The sequence below is a fragment of the Alosa alosa genome, chromosome 6 (genome assembly GCF_017589495.1).
Source record: "Alosa alosa isolate M-15738 ecotype Scorff River chromosome 6, AALO_Geno_1.1, whole genome shotgun sequence".
Classification (NCBI taxonomy): Eukaryota; Metazoa; Chordata; class Actinopteri; order Clupeiformes; family Clupeidae; genus Alosa; species Alosa alosa.
Genome location: NC_063194.1, coordinates 12,635,058 through 12,658,320, shown reverse-complemented (window position 1 = coordinate 12,658,320; position 23,263 = coordinate 12,635,058). Strand labels below are relative to the sequence as shown.

General features: G+C 40.8%; 1 protein-coding gene across 1 annotated transcript; it reads right to left on the bottom strand.

Annotated features, from left to right (window-relative positions):
• Positions 1-6,055: 6,055 nt before the first annotated feature.
• On the bottom strand, positions 6,056-23,006 carry nags (N-acetylglutamate synthase). Its single transcript, XM_048246443.1, has 8 exons — positions 22,459-23,006; positions 20,907-21,169; positions 20,472-20,688; positions 19,673-19,853; positions 18,475-18,514; positions 18,127-18,258; positions 16,996-17,178; positions 6,056-6,761 (listed from the first exon to the last, which is right to left on the bottom strand). The coding sequence occupies exons 1-8, from the start codon at positions 22,822-22,824 to the stop codon at positions 6,566-6,568; spliced, it is 1,578 nt and encodes a 525-aa protein (XP_048102400.1). The 5' UTR covers positions 22,825-23,006; the 3' UTR covers positions 6,056-6,565.
• Between the last annotated feature and the right edge of the window lie 257 nt (positions 23,007-23,263).

The window sequence follows — 23,263 nt, the reverse complement described above, 5'->3', positions numbered from 1 at the left end:
TACAGCCAAAAGTCTATCACTCACTAGCCACTTAATGATATGTGTACTTCCTGATTCCCAAATTCTCATACTGTTTCCTCCACTTTGGATGAAGACAACAAGATGAGTATGGCTGCAGTCTGTAGGCCTATACTACTCAATTAAATGCAATTAAAATGAATGGTTGTTGCTGTGGTTGCTATGATGGCATCTGTTACCTTCTTTAGATCCACTGGGGTTTTGGAAAGTACGCAATCAGTATCTCCCTGTAGGGCTATGGCATTGTGTGGGTAGGCCTACAGAATTAATTAAAAATGGCAACCATTCAATATCATAACATATGATTTAGTCTTGTCAGTTTATAAAGCGCTCTTGACTTTATATTCAAATGTATGAGTTTCAGGTAACATACTTCAAAATACATTTGGCCAAATGTATTACATTTCAAAAATGACCTCCTAACCAATATCTTAAACTTCAAGTAGTGTATTGCCATGTCCTCATAAAATGAATATAAGTAATTAAATTCTTGTGCTCAAGATCTAGCTCAACTTTAAAGAATAAATAAAAAGTATAATTAAAAAGGTATATTGTGTGTGTGTGTATGGGGGGTGGGGTGTGTGGAAGATGGATGATGACATGTGTGTTTGGGGGTGTTGGTGTGTATGTGTGTGTGTGGGGGGGGTAATGGGGTGTGTGAGGGTAGGGGGTGTTGGTGTGTGTGTGTGTGTGTGTGTGTGTGTGGGGGTGTGTAACTGTGTGTCTGGATCATAGGTCTGGATCCAGATCTGGATCTGTCTTTCAAAATGTGCCTGTGTCGGTTGCCCTCTGGTGGCCAAAAACATCAATACATTTTTACAATAATTCTAGTGCAGTGATTCTCAATCTTTTTCTGTCATTCCCCACTTTGGAGGTGGGTAATTTTCAAGCCCCACTTAACTCCATCAACCAGGCAAAATTATAACGTTCAATTTAGTTTTCTTTTTTGCATTTTGGTTTTTACATTTTACTGTCTACTGCTGGATTGGATGTTATTTTAATTCATATGATGGTCTGTTTAAGACTCTTATATTTGCATGTGGCTGTTTTGTTTTGAATCTATGATCTTCCTTGTCAAAAAAGAAAGGCATTATTAAAGATAGGCACAATTCTTTTTATTATTATTCCTCCTGTTCCTCGCGCCCCACCTGTCATGTCTCTATTCCCCACTAGTGGGGCCCGCCCCACACTTTGAGAACCACTGGTTCTAGTGATCCATTATCAACTTGGTTATTCAATAGGGCAGTGGTGCTGTGAGCAAAATGAAATGTACTGTGGAATTTTGAGGAGTCCAATATGTTTTTATACAGGCTCATGAAATAGGCTAGAGAGCTATTTTTTTGTGATGAACTTTTTATTGAAAGTTTCAGAAGACAAACTCATTGAGCTCAATGCAAATCAAACCAGCTAATAGGCTAAGTGAAATACACACCATGCCAATCTCTAGGTATGGCGAAGGGTATGTGATGATGTGGGGCTATTTTAATTCCAAAGGCCAAGGGAACTTTATCAGGATGCATAGTATCCTGGATCCATGAAATAACTGGCCTTTAAAAATAAAAATCTGCCTACCTATGGGAATTTAACATAGGGGATGTATACTTATCCACCCTGTATTTTAATGAAGAATATTTATTTATTTACATTATTTTTTCACAAAGAAAATTGGTGTCCTTAAAGGTTGGATTTTCCTCATTTATTTTAATTAAGGCATTAAGATCAATTTCCAAAAGATGATTTTTTAACTTCATATGGAATGGGCATATTTAGGCTTTTCCCCCTTTAAAATTGCACTGTGCCTACTTCAGAGGTCACTGTTCCCACCTAGCTTGGCCTACCATCAAATGCTTGGTCTCTTCAGAAAGCTCAGACCTTGTAGTTTCTTAATCAGAATAGCTGTGGGAAGTACTGGTACAGAAGTACAGAGGCTAGAATACTGTTTTATATTTCTGCCGGATAACAAGTATCTCTGAACTGACCACATTTCAGCCCTCTAGGTCACTTGAGATGACTTAGAAACACAACTGAGCCCTAGCACCAGGCCTTGTGAAGCTGTGTGCAAAAGTAGATCAATATATAGAATAAAAAATGAGTGCTTTGGACCATTATTTGCCAAGGTTTGTAAAATGCCCTATGGAAACTCCCCATAGGACTTTTGGGTTCCCAAAATGCATACTGAGAATAAAAGGCTTACTGTGTGGAAACCTCTTGGTGTAGAAGCATAATCCTGGTCTCAAATGAAAGGTAACACTCTGAGGTTTCTTGTAGACTGGATTGGATTGTATGTCAGGGGTTCTGATATAGAATGACTACACAAAATATGGAATAATTACACAAAAGTCTCTTTTTTTTGCATTTTCTTTGTTGCTTCAATGGGAGTGTATAAGATGGACAATACATCTGCACAACTAATATTGGATAAAACAACATGAATATTCAATTTCTAGGAATTCCTGTGAATATGTCAAGACCTTTTCTAGGAATTCCTGTGAATATGTCAAGACCTTTTCTAGGAATTCCTGTGAATATGTCAAGAATATGTGGCATCTACTTATTGCACTGCAGCTAGAAAGTGGAGAAGCACCAAAAGCGGAGGAGGGGGAGGGGGGCATTTTTTATCAAATTTAATTGAGATATAGTGAGATTAATCTGACAATGTAAAGCACCACACAAATTGTACATGAAAAATGTTGTCATATATGTATTCCCAAAAGTCCAAGCTTTCAAATGGTGTATAATAGTACTATGCTACATAACAATATGGTGCATAAAATTTATTTAGAATGTTGGGGGGAGGGGTAGGTGTGCCGTGGAACGCACACTATTCCATAACTGGTTCCTCTTCTTAGTCAACTTTAGGTGAATACTTATGCAACCCACTGTACTCCACCATGGGACAGTCCCTCCCTGTGCACTGTCCCTGTTGAAATAAATAAAGGGGTGGGTGTGGGAGGGATTATGGATCCTGCCTTCTGTTTAGATCTGACCACACAAGTCCTCACAGGCAATGTCCTCTCGGGCTAGCTAGGCAAAGAGGAAAATATCACCTTGTGTGCCATATATCCACCCTTGAACTGACCAGACCTCAATGTCTCTGCATGCCCCTTCCATTGCTTACAAAATGTTGGCGGTCATATACTTTTCATTGGCACACTGAAAATAATTCTGTAATAGGTTTTTAGAAATGGGGAGTAAAGGGACAAATACAGAACTGTACACGGGTACTCAATGTAAAAGTACACACTTGAACAGGTACACAATAACTTACCTGAAGTCTATTTGTAGTGCTAAGCCTCAAACTGATTGGTGTTCAGTTTTCTCTGTTTCAGGTATGTCTTTGGATATTACCAACACCAGTGCAGGTATGGTCAGTGACCACCGTCGCACGCATGACCTGGGTGCCGTGCCAGTCACACAAATCCTTTCCAAAAAAACCTGAGGTGGTTGAAGTTCCACACTGCAACATATAACTCTGGGAGGCACTAAAGAGGTGTGTTTTAAGTCTAGACTTAAAAATAGGGAGGGGGTCTGTTAATCGAATAGAGTATAAGTGTAAGTATATATACTCTTTCGATCCCTTGAGGGAAATTTGGTCTCTGCATTTATCCCAATCCGTGAATTAGTGAAACACACTCAGCACACAGTGAACACACAGTGAGGTGAAGCACACACTAATCCCGGCGCAGTGAGCTGCCTGCAACAACAGCGGCGCTCAGGGAGCAGTGAGGGGTTAGGTGCCTTGCTCAAGGGCACTTCAGCCGTTCCTACTGATCGGGATTCGAACCGACAACCCTCCGGTTACAAGTCCGAAGCGAGGAGGGAGGAGAGGTGCGAGGTAGCAGAAAGCTCTGCCTCCTACTGGAATTTTTTAGACTCTTGGGATTAGAAGAAGTCCAGTATTCTGTGATCGTAGCGGTCTCGGTGGGTTGTATGGGACTGGAGATCTTTAATATATTCAAGTGCCCGGCCATTTATGGCTTTGTATGTTAGAAGTAATATTTTGAAGTCAATGCGACTTTTAACAGGTACCAGTGTAAAGATGCTAGGATGGGGGAAATATGTTCATATGTTTTGGTCCTAGTGAGTGTGCGAGCAGCTGCATTTTGTATAAGGTATTATTGCAGCCAGCATATAGAGCAATATTGCAATAGTCTATCCTTGAGGTGACAAAAGCATGGATTAATTTCTCGGCATCTGGTAAGGATAAGGACTTCCTTATCTTTGAAATGTTCCTTAAATGGTAAAATTAAGTTTTGGTGATCTGTTTTATGTGATTATATTTAGTGATAGGTCCTATAAGTGCAATAAGTGTGTTGCAGAATTGCAAACAATGTGCAAATCAGAAAATGTGTTGAAGCTATGGTTACATAGTGTTTAAGGTAGGCCTATGCTATACAAGACATTTAGGTATTGGGCTAAGCATTCTTTTTTAATGTGTAGGCAATGGGCAAAACATGCTATTCGAGTTCCTGGAGACAATAAAACCTGTTTTACCAGTTTTATAGTAGCCTTATCAGTATTGGTATGGTCCTACATCAATAAATATCAAGTTTTGGATTTCAAGCCAACCTTTTTTTTTTTTCACATTCCCAGAAAGCATGTAAAAGAGTATCATTGTGAGAGCCACATTTTACACACAAAGTAGAAGAATAGGAATCAAGTGTATGTATGTTAGATTTGGTATAATATATTCTTGTCTTAACCTGTGGTTAAGCTTTTCATTGGTGGTAATATCATTGGTTAGATTTAGACAGTCTTTCCATTTTATTTGTATCTTTGATATGAGGATCCTTATTCCAGCCTTCATATATATTTTTAATGAGTAATTATTCACCTGTGCCTCAACCAAATACTTATAAACGTTATCTATTAGTTTCTTTTTCTCTCCAGTAGGCTATTGTTGTTGATTCAGTATTATATTTTACCACAAAATTCTATTATATCAAACTTTTTAATAATAACATTTTGTAAATATCTAAATATTTCATTGGGCCTATGTGTTTTTACATTTATTTCTGACATTTCTGTCCTAACAGGATGCGATGCGAGCAAACATTAGCGATAAAAATCCGTTTAATTACATCACACTGTTTTCAATGGGAATGTCCTGACTGCATCAATGCGAGCAGCATCGCGACTTTTTCAGAGAGTTTGTCGGACGCCCCGTTTCTATTTTCTTTCTGTCACTCACGTTGCTCTGCTATTTTGAATGAGAAATATGCTGCTATAGAAGGGCATATTTAGGATTCAGTGTAGACAGTTCCTCGCCCGATTGACATACTGACATAGTGTCAACTGTTCAAAGATCAAGATTTGGTTGTTCACCTCAGTCACTGTAAATGTGGATATGAAGATAAACCATACCTCAATCTAACCTAGCATCTGCAGGACTCGAAGAGACTGAGCCTCAGTTTTTAATTCAAGATGACCACCATCTAGGGATTTGCCACATTTTGCATGTTTTTGTTAAAACTTTTCATGATAAAATCAAGGTTACGTTAGGCAGCATTAAAGTTACTTGTGAGAGAACATAATGATGTTAATGGATTTTTTTTTTTAAATCACTTTGGGAACAAATTCTCCTTTAATGATAATGTTAGTACCTAGGTAACAGTACAAATAAAAGTAACCTGCAATACAAAAGATTAGGAATTCAGCATGAGCTCTACCTCAAATCATGGCTATTTTAGAATATCAAATTCAACTTTACAGAGTACGCTCATATAAGAAAAATGATTCCTGCATAGGAATTCCCTTTATGTTTTACTGATGCATATTTGTTTTATTTTGCCCTTTAATTTGGCAAGATCCATGGTGAATGAAATCATATCTGGATCATCCCTGCTGCTCTTGTCTTGATACAGGGATGTTCATGCATAACCCTGTCCTTCACATACACACAAACAAAACTGATATCTGTGTAGAAAGTTCCAAAAGTATGATTAGAAAAAAAAAAGATTTAATAATTGTATTGCAACAGAGGTCATGAAAATTCCTACTCTTCATATCCAAATATAAAAAAAACACCCAAGCAAGCTAATGCAAACAGAATTTATTAATAGCACAAAGGGCCAGGTCATATGTCCATGCATTAGTAAACCAAGACATAAAAACCTTGCCAAGATCATTTAGTTTTCTGTGAATCTAGTGCCATTGCAGGCGAAACCTGTCAGTTTTTTTTTATCCAGTTTAGTCCCTTTTTGAAAGGTCTTTTCTGAGAAAAACATTTTAGCTTGGGCAAAACTGCAGTCTTTGCAGAAATACAAAACACCCCACACATCTCTTGATACATGCGTGGATGTTATTGCATCTGGCATTAGCACTTAAGTGTAGTGTTTTGGATGAAACACTGCAACAATATCTCATCTCCATCCTCTTAAGGGCCCAAATCTGGCCTGACAGGTACATCTGCCCCAATCTGGGGACAGGCACCAAATTACTCTCTAAGACCTGTAACTAATTGGGAATGGTTCAAATAACAGCAGGCTTTATTTAAGTGCAGGTGTCTGAAAATGATTTATGTCAACATAGTCGTTAAATGATGTTATTACACAGCTTGAGCTGGAAGTTTTGCGGAGAGGTGAAGAAGGTTGCCCTCTTCAGGACCCTCTGGGATGTAGAAGGAGTCTGGCAGTCGCTTGGCGTACTCGACCAACTCGTACGAATCCCTGATGTCCGACAGGCCGAACCAGAACACAGTCCAGCTTCCATTGACAAAGCTGCCGTCGCAGTGCTTGAAGTACCTGAGGAGGTTGGGGAAAGACATGTGCAAGATAAGAAGAATGGAGGGAGATGGAGAAAAGAGAAAGAAGAAAGAAAGTGCCTCTGTACAGTTATACAAAGCAAAGATCTGCCCCTTGTAGTAAACAAGGGTGAAACAAAATCGCTTAACTTTAACAGAGTAATTGCTGTAGCTGTGCAGCCAGATGATACAATCAAGGGTAACGTCCAGGCTTCCGTGAAAAATAGGATTTTATTAGGTTGCGGCAACAAGAGAGTAGTAGGATGACGATTTTCTTAAAGGCTACTCTGAATAGCAGAACAATTAGTTTACTGTCTATGGAGAAAGACCGAGCGGCTCTGAAAGCCATTGTACACGGAAAGAGATTTATCATCCCATTATTGCATCATTACCTAAAGGTGCTCTAAACAATGTTACATGGTTTCTAAGCTAAAACATTTTTGTCACATATTGCAAACATCCGCTAGCTGCCTGTGCCCTGAATACACTGTAAAAACGTCATGTGAAGGGTTTTCCCAGATCGCATCAGATATTCAAACCAAAACAACTACCCCCTAGAAGCATTTTTTAACTAGACACGTCACATCCGTTTGTGTTCCTTTCCTCACCCCATGCTACCTTTTATGCTTGCGCAGCTTGCATCATCATGCCCCCCCCCCCTCCACTCTAAATGCAAATATTAGCAAATAGGGAGGGAAAGTGAAAACCAGCGCCCCAAGTGGTTGCGTTCCTATCGAAGAGCAGCTCCAATGTTAAGTCCCATAGACCTATTTTTAAAAAAAATACTGTGAAGCCAAATCAGCGATCTTATCCACCAAAAATATTTTTCAGTGTCTATACAGTAATAATCTTCTAACTGTGAAAATGTCAGACCATATTTTGCCTTATTTAAAAAAATCGAAATTGCTCCTTTTGTTTCATAAACGAACTACAAAAAAGCCACGTGATTTGTTTATTAGCCTGGTTAGCATTGCCACTTAACACTTACTGCCAGCTCTTCATGTGAGTAGAAGCACAACACCAGTTATCCAGACATAAAGGTTATCACCACGCGGTTTACATCACCTTCCGTTATTACAAAAATATGTAAGCCAGTTAAGCAAATTGCTGCATAGATCAGTTAGAGATTAAGCGCCCAAACCTGTGACGTCACATGCAACTGTAGTTTGTTATCACCATGTTACGACAAAAACTCAAAACAATTCAACTGATCCTAAAAATAAGGTATGACCACTTGAAGCAATAGAGGTGACCCCAGTGCCTAACATATGGAAGGCATTAAATTAAGATCCCAATGTGCATCGAGATATATTTTTTCTAAAAAAAAAATCCCATCCCCTCCGCTAAACTCTAGGAACGCAACCACTAGATGGCGATGAGATTACTTTCCCTCCCTATACTCACAAAAAAATAAATTTCTGGTCTGCTTTCTGACTATGCCTTTGTGTGGCTATATTACCATGGCTCCATGTGATATTGTAAACAATATTCAAACCAAAACAACTGCATCCATATTATACTATTCTTCATACTATTCATCCTGCACACACATATTCTTACTACTCTTATAATGTTACTGTTTTTGCACTACAATGGTACTGTTACCACACTGCACATAGCTGTACATACTGTATGGTTCATACTGAATATCCATATTTATTCTGTTTTCTTGTAATGTATTCTGTTAATACACTACATTGTTCATATTACATAGCCATATTTATTCTGCTCTTATAAGGTAACTGCTAATACACTGCACATATTTATATTTATATTACTCTAAACTTCTGTAACCAACTGTATACTACTCTCTACACTGCACAATATTTCTTGTCCTGTCTATACTTTGTACATTGCACTTTTCTGCTTTTTTGCACTTCTGGTTAGACGTAAACTGCATTTTGTTGTCTTTGTATCTGTACTCTCTGCACAATGACAATAAAGTTGAATCTAATCTAATATAATCCTATAGAACAGTGCTCCCCAAACTTTTTCTTCAGAGGCCCAGCTCACTATGCTTGGTTCTAAGAGAGGGCCAGAGACTCGGAGTATGTCAGTATCCATAAATAGCTTAGTGCTGTGAACAACAGCAGTCTACCTTAGTTATATATTAATCCATTACATTTAATCATAGGCTATTGCAATCTCATACCATTGTTAGCTGTGTTTATTTTATATTTCCATCATGTCATATCAATAAAAAATGCAATAGCTCAAATGAAATAATACTAATAAAAAAGACTTTATCATTCACAAAAGTACATTGGTAACACTTTACGGTAAGGGTACATGAATTATTATGAATCATGATGCATTACTTCATTCCTTTATATCTTATGAATCATCAGGAATTGACATGAGTTCAAAGTCTCTCATTTATGACCTCAACAACTAAATCAATTAAAGCATTAGGAACATCATTATGATTTATGATTTCTTAAGCATAATCATCATGATTACATGAATTTAAGGTTAATTACTCATGACTTCATCATGTTTGTGGCCCCTCAACTAAACTGTGAACACGGGGCAGCCGTGGCCTACTGGTTAGGGCAGTGTTTCTCAACCTTTTTTCCTTGAAGGCCCCCCTTGCCTGTGTCTAAGACAAGCCAGGAACCCCCTACCCCGAACTCCTACCCACATACACACACAAAAAGAATAAAGTGATTAATTACAAACTTATAATTCAGAGGTAATAAATAGCTACATGATTTTAAATGTGGAACAAAAATATGTTTTAAGTTGAATACAGAATTTTGATTATCCAATTGGGTGTGTTATTGGGATTTTATACATTTAATGTGCGCAGATATAATTTTGGTAACCTTACAATAGGGCTGTCAATCTTCTTCCATGACCCAATTCGAATTTCATTCATTATTATTTTTAATAATCAAATTATATTTGAATATTTAATTATTTTTTTATATATTATTTTTAATAATCAAATTATATTTGAATATTTAATGCTTTTTTTTTTATATAACTGGCAAAAAAATAAATTTTGCCAGTTATATCACTAGGCAATGTGAGTAACGCAATCAAAAGAGTATATATACCTATACAATGGTTGTTTTCTTGACTCATTGCTTGCATTTTAACTGTTCACATAGTGGATGTGCTGCATGTGCATAACGCACAGTGACAACAGTACAGTGGTTGTTCATGGGAACTTCCCTTCTTTGCAAATTGCCAGTTTGTCAGAGAATTAATGGATGAACTTGACATGACAAAGTCATAACCTTATAAACTACAGTTAAGCCAAGGGGACCATCAGTTTCGTAAACAAACATCATCCCCAGGCCCCCTCACTAGGTGTGAATCTACCGATGCTACTAGGGGGCACTCTGTTGAAGGTCAAAGAACCTTTTTTAGAGAAAGTTACTCAGCCAGTGCTGACTGTATAGGTTGGTGTCAGGATCTGGCCCAGACTGTTGGAGTTTGTGCCACCCTGGTGGCCATTTTGTGTATTGTCCTGTGTTTGTTTTTGCCTGTTCCCCATGTGCCTTGTGTTACCTGCCTGTCACCCGTCTTTGTCTCCGCCCCATCTCCTTATTTGGTCTGTGCTTCCTGTCTTGTTAGTTTTCCCTCCATTTCTGCCTCCTCACCTGTTCCCTGTTATTGTCTCGTTGGTTTCGTCCAGTCCTCGGTCTTTCTGTTAATTGGTATGTGTATTTCTACCCTCTTGTCGGATCGTCTCTCTGTTTGTCTAAGTCAAAGTCCCGTAAGTAAGAAAGTCTTTAAATGTAAAGTTCGTGTTAAAAATAAATTCTGTTTTGTCCGTAATTCTACCTGTTGGAGTCTTGCACTTGGGTCCGCCTGCACAACCCTGACAGGTTGGACAGAATGGTGCTATGTCACAGGTTATAAAACAAAAGCACAACTGGTACGCATGAATTGACCATAATTGTGAATGGCCACCAAGGTATACTACAGGTCATTTAATAATCCTTTGCTTTATGTATGTACACCATACAGTATGTTTATGCAATAGTTGTTCTACCATTGCTATTATGTTTTGCCGAGGAGAGATCTGACCCACAAGTTGTTCAAACATATATCATATCAAACATATCTTGAATTTCCCCTTGGGGATCAATAAACTAATTCTCAGTGGACAATAAATGACAAAAGCTAACTTTTAAACCACACACCCACGCCCATACCACTACTACTTTATTGAATGCCTCTATGTTTGATGACACCAAATTAGCAAGTATTTCCCGATTGGGGAAAAGTTTGCTTTCTTTTTTTCTATCGGCCTGCGATTCCATGAACCATTATGCCTGTATCAGAGAAGTGACAAAAGCACTAGACATAGCCAAGAGGAGGGAGGCAAAAACCTAATTCTTGCCTGCTTTAGCTGCGCGGTTCTTCGTCCTCGGACCGTTTACCTACCCAGCTTGTCAGGGTGTAGCGCTATCAGATGTGCACTCAGGCTGCTCGCTGCTTCATATTCTGCAGATTAAGACATTGTAACAACATAATCTAGATTGGCTAATTGTTATTTTTCCGTTTTCTGATGGAAATCCAAAAACGTTCCACACATCACTGAAATGGTCAGGAGTGGTGATCTCCGTGGGTGCATCGCTTCTGCCATATTTAGATTAGACGTGACAAAAGCATTTAGTTTTCACATATTCGCTAAAGTTAGCCAACACATAAAAAAACTCCCCAAAACACCACATTCGAATAGTAATTTCCAAATTCGAATAATACGATTTATATTCGACTTTAGCAATTCACTCCAACAGCCCTATTATACATTGTGCGGACCCCCTACAATCTCTGGCGAACCTGGGGTCTGCGGACCCCAGGTTGGGAACCACTGGGTTAGGGGTTCGGGCATGTAACCGTGTGCCGGTTCGAACCCCGACCCAGTAGAAAAAATGTGGGCGGGTGCAGTGGTTGAGCACTGCTCTCCTATGCCCACATCCACGGCTGAAGTGCCCTTGAGCAAGGCACCTAACCCCTCACTGCTCCCTGAGCGCCGCTGTAGTAAGGCAGCTCACTGCTCCGGGTTAGTGTGTGCTTCACCTCACTGTGTGCTCTGTGTGTTCACTAATTCACGGATGGGATAAATACAGAGACCAAATTCCTTGTATACGCAAGTATACTTGGCCTAGAAACATGATTTTACACAAAATGGCATGTGTTTAGAGAACTGCACAAGTCAGAATCTGAACAGTGATGACCACATGTTTGGCAGAAAAAGACATAATCACGATCATTACGATTTATTAAGAATGATGTGCCCTCCATACTTAATGCTTTAGTTGATGTGTTGTTCATGTATGAGGTCACGGATGACAGACTATGAACTCATATAAAGTCCTGATGATTCATAAGAAAAGGACGTAAAGTAAATTCATGATAATTCATGTCATGTACCCTTACCGTAAAGTGTAACCAGTATATTTTATTTAAGATTTGTGAAATCTGTGTGCATACACAGCTCAAGTTGTGAACAAGCAATATACTACAATTAATTTAAAGTTCTCAAACTATCAGAGTTTTATAAAGTGCTGGAAAAAACATCCAAAATGACCACCATTCTAACTTTCATTCTCCTAGTGAGAACTGTGTGAACTCTGCTGTCTTATTAACATTTGAACGAGTGAGTAAAAAATAGAAATTAGCTACAATAACCTCCCTGAATAACTATCGCCCAATTGCCTTGACACCCATAGTCATGAAGTGCTTTGAGCGAGCTGTCCAAAACACATAAAAAGCTAAATCCCCTCTTTTTTGGACCAACACCAGTTTGCCTATCGAGCAAACAGATCAACCGAGGATAATGTTTCACTGGCCCTCCACACTGCAATGTCACATCTTGAGCAGCAGAACAGCTATGTGCGCATGCTGTTTGTGGACTACAGCTCCGCCTTCAACACCATCCTCCCCAATAGACCTCTGAAGTTCGCCTACAAAAAATAACCAAAACGGCCATCTTTGCCCATATAAGGAGATCCGGTTGTTAATTGAAGCGAACTTTGGCAAGTTGCATTGCAGGTTAGCTCTGGGGTAGCAAAAATCTAAGTGTCCCGCCTTCACGTACCGGAGATCACGGTATCCACTTGAAGGCAGAGGACAAAAGTGTGTTCAGGAAAACGTCTGCATTTCAGACTTTTTCTTCCCCGCTAGAGTTTAACAGGTGCGATAATTCAAAATCCCCATGTTATTTTCCCATAGGAAAAATCGCCAGATACCGGATGTCAAAGATGGCTGCTTTTTTGTAGGCGAACTTCAGAGGTCTATAGCTTGGCTGTCAAACTCAATAATCTTGGAATCAATAGAGTGGTGAAGTCCCGCCCCTTCTACTTCCGGTCCATGGGACCTATCTTTCAAAAAATTATGAACGGGAGTTAATGGAGAGATAACAATTATTTTTTGGTCCAGTTTGAATTGTGCCACAAATTTCACATATGATGTGTGTGAATTTAAAAGATAATTTTTCACGTCAAGAAAGTACTGTTGTTCGATAGACTTCAAAAGTTATGTTGGTTTTGTGCGAATCCACTCAGTGGACTACATCTCTCGCCTCGAGCGATGTACGTCCGCCAACGAATGAAACGATAAGAGCTGTTATGCTAGTTAACGGTTGCATCTTGCTGCCTGCTATGTCACTTAACAGTATGTAATGTACAGTCTATAGACGAATACAACTTACCTGATGTGTTTAATCCTCTGATTCATGGTTTTTCTTCGGCAAGGAAAGCCCAATTAAGACCTGTTGCTGGTATGCTTGTACAATCTAGTGTGGCTGTGAATGAGCTAACGTCACTAGCGCGACTGATGGGTTTGTAGTCGTTGGAATTACGATCTTTCACAATGTTGTAATTCAATAGTTACTTAAACAAACTGCAAATGTCTTTACATGAAAAATTGTCTTTAAAATAATTTCTTTTTCGCCATAGACTGCCGTTCAAATGTTTTTGAAAGATAGGTCCCATGGAGGAAAACGGAAGGGGCGGGACTTCACCACTCTATTCTCATCTGTGCAACTGGGTCCTAGACTTCCGGACCAACAGACCACAAACAGTGTGCATGGGTAAGCACTAGGGGTGTAAAGATTAACCGATACGTATCGGTATCCGTTTTTAACGTGTAAGATACGGCTACATCGATACGTGAAGCCCGTGATCGGAAAAAAAAAAAAAAAATTAACCGGTCGTTATATCGATTTACTTGTTATGAATCGGTGCACAACCTTTTCTGCTCGCTCAGACGCTCATTTACGTTCCAAGCACCGCGTTCACCCCACTTCTGGTATTAAAACTATACGTGGCACGGTAATTTTGGTTACATTCATTGCCCAAAGCTCATTACCCATACATCTATTGCAACTTAAGCATGTGACAACTTGCACTCGGTCGGCTTTTGTTTTTCGAAATCCAGAGCAAAATTATGAACTTATAGCATTCCTAAACAGCAACGATAGTCTGCAGAGTAGCCTTACCTTTGATGAAGGGATTTCCTTAATGTTAAATAATAATTTGGCCCTTGCTGCTAAAACGATGCATAAATTATTAGCCAATGATTTTGTTCATATTCACTCAGACTTGTGGCATTTTAGGTGTCTGCATTAGGTCTACTGTTGGAACAAAATAAGCCCTGAGAGTTCATTGATTTGCAGGCCTATTTTATTCTTGTAGGCTATTTGAGAAAAGGCCAAGAGTGTCTTAAGCACTGTTTTATTTTATTTCGGTATTGTCTTACCTCAACAAGGCTACAGCTCCATGAAAACAATCAGATATAACTATAAAATCTGTAAAGTCTATAAAAATGTATTTTTATGTTGTATTTGGCTGCTGTGTTTGACTGAAATGTAGACTATTCTTTTTTCATTTCAATACAGTATATGAAACAAACCTCAGTTTAGATAATCATATTCACACATTTTGTTGCCTAATTGACAACCATGATAATTTATAATATAAAATGAATGTGCACCTTGAGCAAATTATAAAAAATATTTCAGAATGCTTTCCATTCTTGAACTGCATCGAATTGCATCGAATCGCACTGAATCGTTTTTATAAACATGTATCTTTTCTTGTCTCGAATCGTGCCCATGTATCTAGATGCGAATCGTATCGTCTTTTACATGAGAGATTCACACCCCTAGTAAGCACCTCTCCTCCTCCATAACACTAAGCGCTGCAGTGTTTCCCACAGAATTGGATTCAATTTGTGGCGGTAGCTGACTTGGACAACGGGGGTCTAATTGAGTGCCTGTCACTTTAAGACGTTTGAGGGAACCCTTGCAATTGTAACACAGTTGAAAGGCTGCTGATGTGTGGATGCAATTCATAATGTTTTCTACATAGTTAAAATAAAGGTTCACTTACTTCTCCTTGGGACAAACACTTTTGAATTTTGGAAAACACTTTTCCATTTACATCGGGATTTTGCAAACATTCAGTGTCAGAGTCAATAAAAATGAGCCCTTCAACGAAATTGACAAGCAGCTGTAAGTAGGCTAAGCATGCTAAATTCGACATCCAAACAGTATTCTAACGTTAGCTTTGAGATACTGCTTGATTTCATAACTTAACTTAGTTTAGTTTAGTCTCTTCAATGTAGCCTACTATGTTGTGATAAGACCTTAGCAGAGTTCACTTCAATGCAGCAGTTTTGAACAAATTTGCGCATCATGGTCACGATGCTAAGCAGATTTAATAGCAATTTAGCCAGACGTCTTCTATGCAATGCTTCTATGTGGCAACAACAATCCTTCAACAATCGTGAATATTTTGTTAAATGCACATGCAGAGGAGTGGCAGCGGGCTACGAGAGAGAGCGGGGCGGGGCAAGGAAAGGCTGCGTGCGTAAAAAGCGCAGCTCAATGGCAATGCAAGGATTTGACCTTATATTTAATTTAATATATATATTAATCAGTGGCGCCCCACCACAGATTAGTCAATGTATGGGAAACACTGCACTGGGGCCCCCCAGGGTTGTGTTCTGAGCCCACCCCTGTTCTCCCTCTTCACACACGACTGTAAACCCATGGATGACTCATCATTATAATCAAGTTTGCAGACACAAATAAGCAACAATGTATAAGCAACAATGATGAGGAGGCCTACAGGAGGGAGGTGGAAAACCTAGTGGAATGGAGTCAAAATAACAGTCTGGTTCTCAACTCTAGGAAAACGAAAGAACTTATCCTGGACTTCAGGAGGCTTAGAAAAAAATGGTTACAATCCCATCAGCATTAACGGTGAGGAGGTGGAGATGGTTCACACCTTTAAGTACCTGGGAGTACAACTCAGCTGTGACCTGACATGGTCTAACAACACCAAAGCCATGGCAAAGAAGGGCCACCAGAGGATGGTACTTCCTAAGGTGCCTGAGGAAGGCCCAACTCCAGCAATAACTGCTAATCAACTTCTACAGATGTACCATTGAGTCTATCATCACATACTCGGTATCCTGGCTGTACCGTGGACAACAGGCAGGCCTTACAACGCATCATAACTACAGCACAGAAAATGTTCATGCCTCTCTTCACCCTTGTGCCATCTGGCAGGCGCTAGAGAGCACTCTATGCCCGCACCAGCAGGCTAAGGAACAGTTTTTATCCACATGCAGTTGCACTGATGAACACACTCCACCTCCTCTGCCCCCCACCACCCCAACCTCTGTACTAGTGTCAACACATTAGTGTGTAACACTGCAAACTATTTTTAAGTGTAATTTGCATATCATGTGCAACTATCTATTTATTTATGACTTATTTAACTTGACCAACTTATTTTATGTATTTTAGTCTTTTTTAGCTCATCTGTGGGCATCTCAGGTTTGTTCCAAACAATGTCTCGTTGTATCTGTGTGCAATGACAATAAAGTCTATAGAATCTATCTATAGGATCTATCTAGAGAATCGTTTTAGGCCATTCTGAATGCATCGGTGTGAAAACATTAGGATATCATTACAAAGTATTTTGCTTGATGTTTAGGAATGGACAACTAACCATTTCTGATCTGAATGGCAAATCAAGAATTGATTGACTAATCTCTTGTAGGTCCTGCACACAGTGCAGTGTGACAAACATCCAGTATATTAGAATCATAGAGTTATAGCATAGTTGATTAATAGCAGTCGCAGATCGACCCACTTTCACCAAAACAGTCTTCATGGATTTTTTATTTTTTTTTGCAGCCGCTTAGTTTACTTATGCCTCGAGCCAGCTCTGTGCCCCAGCCTACAGTATACACTGCCCACTCACCAGGGGTTAATGTGGTTGGTGGCCCGGGACCTCCAAAAAAGCTTGCCCAGGTCCTGGCGAATGCACTCCCACAGGATTTGGCTGGTGCCCTGGCCCTGCTTGCTGCTGCTCACCACAAACTTGTCCAGGTAGGGTGTGCCACTGCTCACACTCTCCGTGGTGATGATCGCTGCTGCGCTGTACCTGGCAGGGCAGCAATGTGTGGGTTAAATGGCCACTCAAAGAGGTGAGAAGGTTGTGAAGGCACTTCCCGTAGAGGTGAGCTGGTACTTTACTGACTTTGTGTAATCATCAAGAAGAAAACTGGGTGCTGGGTTCCATCCACTTTACTTGAGTTAAAAGAAATTACTTTAATGCAGTTCAATTTCTTGCAGTATAGTAAAGGGTGGCCAGAAGAGATGTGATGAGAGAGAGTTGGCTATGACTATTCGCCTTATTCACCCGGCGGCCATTACGAGGCTGAGGGGTACACTTGCCATTACACCTCAGTCCAGCAGATGGTGGTGGTAATGCACTCCGTTTGCAAACTGCTAAAAAAGGCAGTTTGGCAGTTTGCAAACGGAGTGCATTACCACCACCATCTGCTGGACTGAGGTGTAATGGCAAGTGTACCCTTTAGCGTCGTAATGGCCACTAGGTGAATAAGGCGAATTGACCCCTTCACGGTCCACGTCACAGGCAAATGCACGTGCATATCGGGGTCAGAAAGCTTTCCATCTCTTTCCATCATCTTTTCACGTGTATATACACACTGGGCTTGTCAACCAGATAGCTGTATATGGAGGGCCAAGGAATCTCTGGCCACCTGCTAACGTCATCTACCCATTATGTTATAAGCTCAGGATCAGGCAGACAATTGCCATAAGCTAAGACTAATTTATTAAGGAGTTGTTCGTGGTCCTGGGGTGACAATGACAGTGGATACCTTGACAGCTCAATGTGCTTGTCTATTAGCTGCAGTATTTTTCTGACTCCATGCTGTGCACGCACCCAACCTAGCCTCTGGATGTTTAAAAACATTGAAGGGGTCTATAGGATGCAGTAATGTCAATGTATTTATAGAGCTGTGTCAACTGGGTCACACAGCGAAAGGCGACGTTATACTCAGAGCTTGCAAAGGCTCAGGCTTACCCCTCCGACAGGTAGATGGAATGCAAGCGTCCCTTCAGCGATGCTATGTAATCCTCTTTTAGTGTCTTTCCAAATGACTTGTTGATGAGGACGAGGAGGCGGTTCATGTCAATGTCATCCAGGCTGCTGAACCTGTGCCACAGAGATACCAAACATTTGTATCATATCTGACATAAGTATAAGTACAGTATTTCTTAAATAAATAAATACTTTTTTGGTGCAGCATGATCATAATCAAACTGCATGTACTGTGCAGTTTCATTTTAAGGACAGGATATACAGTACATGCACACAGACACATACACCAGTTTGGAGTAGCCCAAGAACTTGTCAGACTGTCTTACTCACTTGTGAATAGGATCTCCATTTTTAAACAGTGTTCCAGACCCTGAAATGAATCAAAGGCACATTAGAGACAGGAGAAGTGACAAAACGATATCAACCAACTGATTTGGTCAGATCCAAATTTCTGGAATTCAACCACATCTCTGAAAAAAACATTTCATAGAGAATATCACAGCCATACACTGTAGACTACAGTTATCGGTCACAACATAAACTCACTGAGAGCTCATTGAGAGTCTGAATATGCCATTGATAACCCCTTTGGGAAAAAAGATAATCAGTTAGTTTAATGGTAGGCTACAATGTTTCAACCACTCAGACCACAAAGACCTGAGTGGTGAAAATGTTGTAGCTTACCATTAAACCGGGAGCAGACAAGACAGCGTGCGGATATCTTTTCTTTTTTCTACGTATTTGCTAGTATCCAGCATCTGTGGAATTTTTACAGATGTGCATACATTGTGCAGATGCCTTTAAGGGTTTGTATTTCGGTTGCAATATGCTCAACCAATTGGAACTTCATTTAACTACACTGATGCACACCAGTAGGTCTCCCATGTTTTCTAGTCCTCATTCAAGCCTTGTATACAGTACGTATACATGCAGTATGTAATCTGATAGCATCAGGTCCCTGGGAGTCAACCAGTTCAACTTTTGGAACCCCATGCTATTTTTCGAGCCTGCTACATAGAGCAGATTTTTGTACTGTGAAATGCACACCAACTGAGATTCCCAGAGTGGGTTATGTGCCCATGCAACAGTGTACTCTCACATAGCATCTGCCATTTCCCTCACCTCTAATGGGAAGTGTGCCAGTAAAACATGTGGCCTGTGTTTAAGTCACGTTGTGTTGGTTGATATGGTGTGTTAGTGTGTGTGTGTGTGTTGTATCTAAACTTGGTTTAGCAAACAAAGCTTTTCTGATAGTCAAACAATATGGTGTTCATATGAAATACTTTTCTGTCTATAAGAACCTTAATTAAAGAGTTTAATGCAGCCACATAGCAGTGGAAAATGTATAAAATCAATGTATGAATCACAGTTAAAAGTCAGGAATTTACAATAAGTATGTGACTGAGGAGTGTGTGTCTCATTTTTTGGCTGAAGAGTTTGATCAGTTAGTACTGGCTGAGGTGTCGTGTGTGTGTGTGTGTGTGTGTGTGTGTGTGTGTGTGTGTGTGTGTGTGTGTGCGTGTCTCACCCTTGTGACTGAAAAGCTCAGTCAGGAGTGTGTTTGCGGAAGTGACCACAGCTGAAGACTCGCCGGGCAGCTGGTTCAGGAGCTGTGCGATAACACACACCTGTCGACGCTCCACTGCAGTCAACCAGGCTGCCCCCGACAACGCCGGCAAGTCACCCGGCAACGACACTGAATCCAGAACCTATAGGTGGCAGGGGAGTGATTTCTTACATGAGTTATCATTTAAGCCATGCACATGTATAAATACTCATACAAACACACAACACCATACAAACATACAGAGCAAAAGAGAAATAAACAAAGAGTAGAGAAAAAGACCTGAGTCAGAGTTATTATATTATAACGTCAACACTTGAAGTTGAAAGTCTAAATAAATGGCCAGATAAGGTGAGAGGAGAAAGTGAGTAAAACAAGAGACAGAGAGTGAGATAGAGGGAGGGAGATGGAGGTGGCAGAGGGAAAGAGAGCATTACGTGTAGACTGGTGGCCTGAATGTGACTGGTATTAATTCCGTCTAGCCGCTTATAACCGGTACCCCTGTAATATCGCACAGCTCAGGCTTGGCAGAGAAGAGCTACTCCAGATGTGTACGATAAATTTAGGTCATAGCAGGGAGTAGGTCAGTATCTAATGTGAGGTGCAATGTGCAGGCAGTGCCACTGCTATATACCCACTATCTTTCCCTCAGACACTGCACATATTTTTAGAAGCATACTCCTGACGTAACATACACACACGGTAGCTGTGACCTATATTCCACATACTTAGACTTCATAGGCTTCTCAGGCTCCTGGTTTACCTTGTGGTTTTGGCAGAAGAGGCCTCCTCTGCTGTTGAGGAACATGACCTTAAGGGGTTGCAGGGCTCGTGCCACAGCCGCGGTCACATCCACTGAGTTCAGAGCCACTGAGCGGCCCGACGGCTCCCGGCCCACCGGACACACCAACGGGATGGTGCCACAGTCCAGGCTCCACTGGAGCAGGCCAATATCCACAGTGATGGAGGAGGCACTGACACTGAGCGACAACAAACAGTTCTATTTTAAAGACAGCCTGAAGCAATATGGCACAAATTTCGTATTACCATTCTACTCATTTTTGCTTAAATTTTTCCTGTGTGTCCACACAATTGTGGATCTGACTATGAATGGCATGACCATGAAAGGAGTGTTGGCATAAATGGTGTGTGTGTGTTGTATGATGTATTACACAGGTGCGTGACATGCATGCTGTACCTGCTGTTCTGAGGCAGCTCCTGCACCTGTAGCAGGGCCTCGGCACTGAAGAAGGGCATAACGCTAGCAGAGTTTTGCTGCAGCATCTCGGTCAGAGCTTGACAACGGTGCACCAGCTCCACCCGGGGCTCGTCTCCATCCACCGGGCCACCGGACAGGAACCCCATCACCACCACCGGCTTCATATCCATCCGCTGCAGGAAGGAGAGCCCAAAGGCGAGGCTCTGCAGCATCTCACGGTTCTCGAAAACAGACTCATCCACCTGCCCAAAGCATAGGGGGGTGGTCAAGGCATGTGCTCTTGTTATCTTTGGCTGCAAATAAAGTGATTGGCCTAAAACATTACCAATAACTTGTGTTAGTGCCTTATCATGTAGCTTAAATGTTTAAACTCTCATATTTTTGGTGTGTGAAACTAGCCTGACGAGCCAGACCCACATTGAAATGTAGGGTCTGGGCACTCATCGTTCGCAGTGCTCAGTCCGAGGGGCGGGATAATCAGTTGTCTTTCAAATTCCCTCTGCACGCAATAGGACAGCGGCAGCGCTATGAGTCCCATGCGTTTCCCACCAGCGGAGCTAGTTGGCTAGTTCAAACGTTTGCCAACTTAATAAAAGCTTAACTCGTGTCACACTGTTCGCCAGCAGCAACATCCATCTTATTTGTTTTCAAGTAGCAGGGAATTCAAGCCAAACCGTTGCAACTCTGCCATCAATCATTATGTTAAGCCCACCTAACGACTATATACACGATTTCATTGGCCTGATTGAGTTTCGATTTCTGGAGCTCACAAGCCAACTGAGAGTTGCTAGACTAGCCCTGGCTGCCGCTAGGGGCGCGTCTAGATTTCTAGGCTAGTGTGAAACACTTCACTGTGTTAAAATCAGGACACATCTGGGACATACACTATCTAGTTTACATTTGGATGAATACAATGTTTTACCTCACATTGCAGTCAATCATTTAAGAAATTAACCACGCAGGTATGGAATGGTGCATGGCTAGCATATTTTCGTGAGATTTTACTTGCATCAAGACTTGGCCACACTCAGAAACTCGAGAAGTTTTATCACCATGCGAAGATACCGCTTCACGTTTAAGTGTTGACCTTTTGCAAATGCCACACCGATCACCTCCATACCAGACGCTTAAACTCAAATCTGAAACCCTGGAATAGCATTTTACAAACATGAAACGACCGGTAGCCTATGTGTTCCTTATGACCAAGATCAACTAGCCTACACCAAAATAAAGCGGCATCCCTCGTGTTCCTTGGCAGCTGTCATTTTCCTTCTCCCAAAACTGCGTAAAACTCATACGTTGTTAAAAATGACTAGCCAGCACTTTTCACTGTGTTGTAGCATGATCACTGAGCTAATCTACATATTCGAGCACCCGAGCAATACTACAACTTTATAGCCTAATCACTAAGCCAATCTACATATTCGAGCACCCGAGCAATACTACAACTTTTCTGACTGCCACTTAAGTGTTCATGAATGGTTTCCCATCCCATTCATTCTTACTTGGAGACAGGCCAAAACTTACTCACCTCCAAAACAGCAAATGCAGGCGCTTGTGAAAGACTTGCTTTTTGAAACTGTCTCAGCCAGTACCGAGCTTCTCTGGGATCTCCACCTATTTCATTAAGAAATGCTTTGACGTCCCGGTAGATTAATGTACGATTTGACACACCGTGACGGTCAGACAGTGAGAGAAAACTGGGCATTTCTTGTTGAACCCAAGCCGGGGTTTTGTTGCCTCGTCCGGCAGCGTTGGCAGCCATCATTCTCCGCTGAATTTTCAGGAATCTCTGCTGGCGATTATTTTGCTGGCTCAGTGGCGAGGGTTTAGACAAAAGCTGGCCGGCCATGACCATGGCTCTGCAGCTGGACGTCCCACCATTGACTTTTGCCATGTTTAATATCAATACCAGTAACCAACAGCTATTTTGACAGGAAAAAGCCAAAGGAGCGTATGAACCCAGTCACCTAACCCTAAAGCCGTGTGGTGGTCATCATTCTATGCCCAGTCTCCCGCGTTGCTGGGCGTGGCTTCGTAACGAGAGAGAGACAGAGAGAGCGCGAGAGAGAGGGTGGGTTTCTTTGCAGGTAGCTTTTTTAAAAAAGAAAAAAAAAATATTAAGAGCAGATGGTAACGGGTTATATTTGTGTGATTAGTCTACATTTTCATAAAGTAAAAATGATTTTGAGGCTAGGCTGCCTTTTTTCCAAGTGACAACAAACCAACAAAACTGCATGTCTGCCAAATTTATCTAGTCGATATAATTGCTTTGCTACTTATTCCTGTTTTTTAACGATTTTGGTAACTTAGGCCCGCTTTTCATGTCAAACATT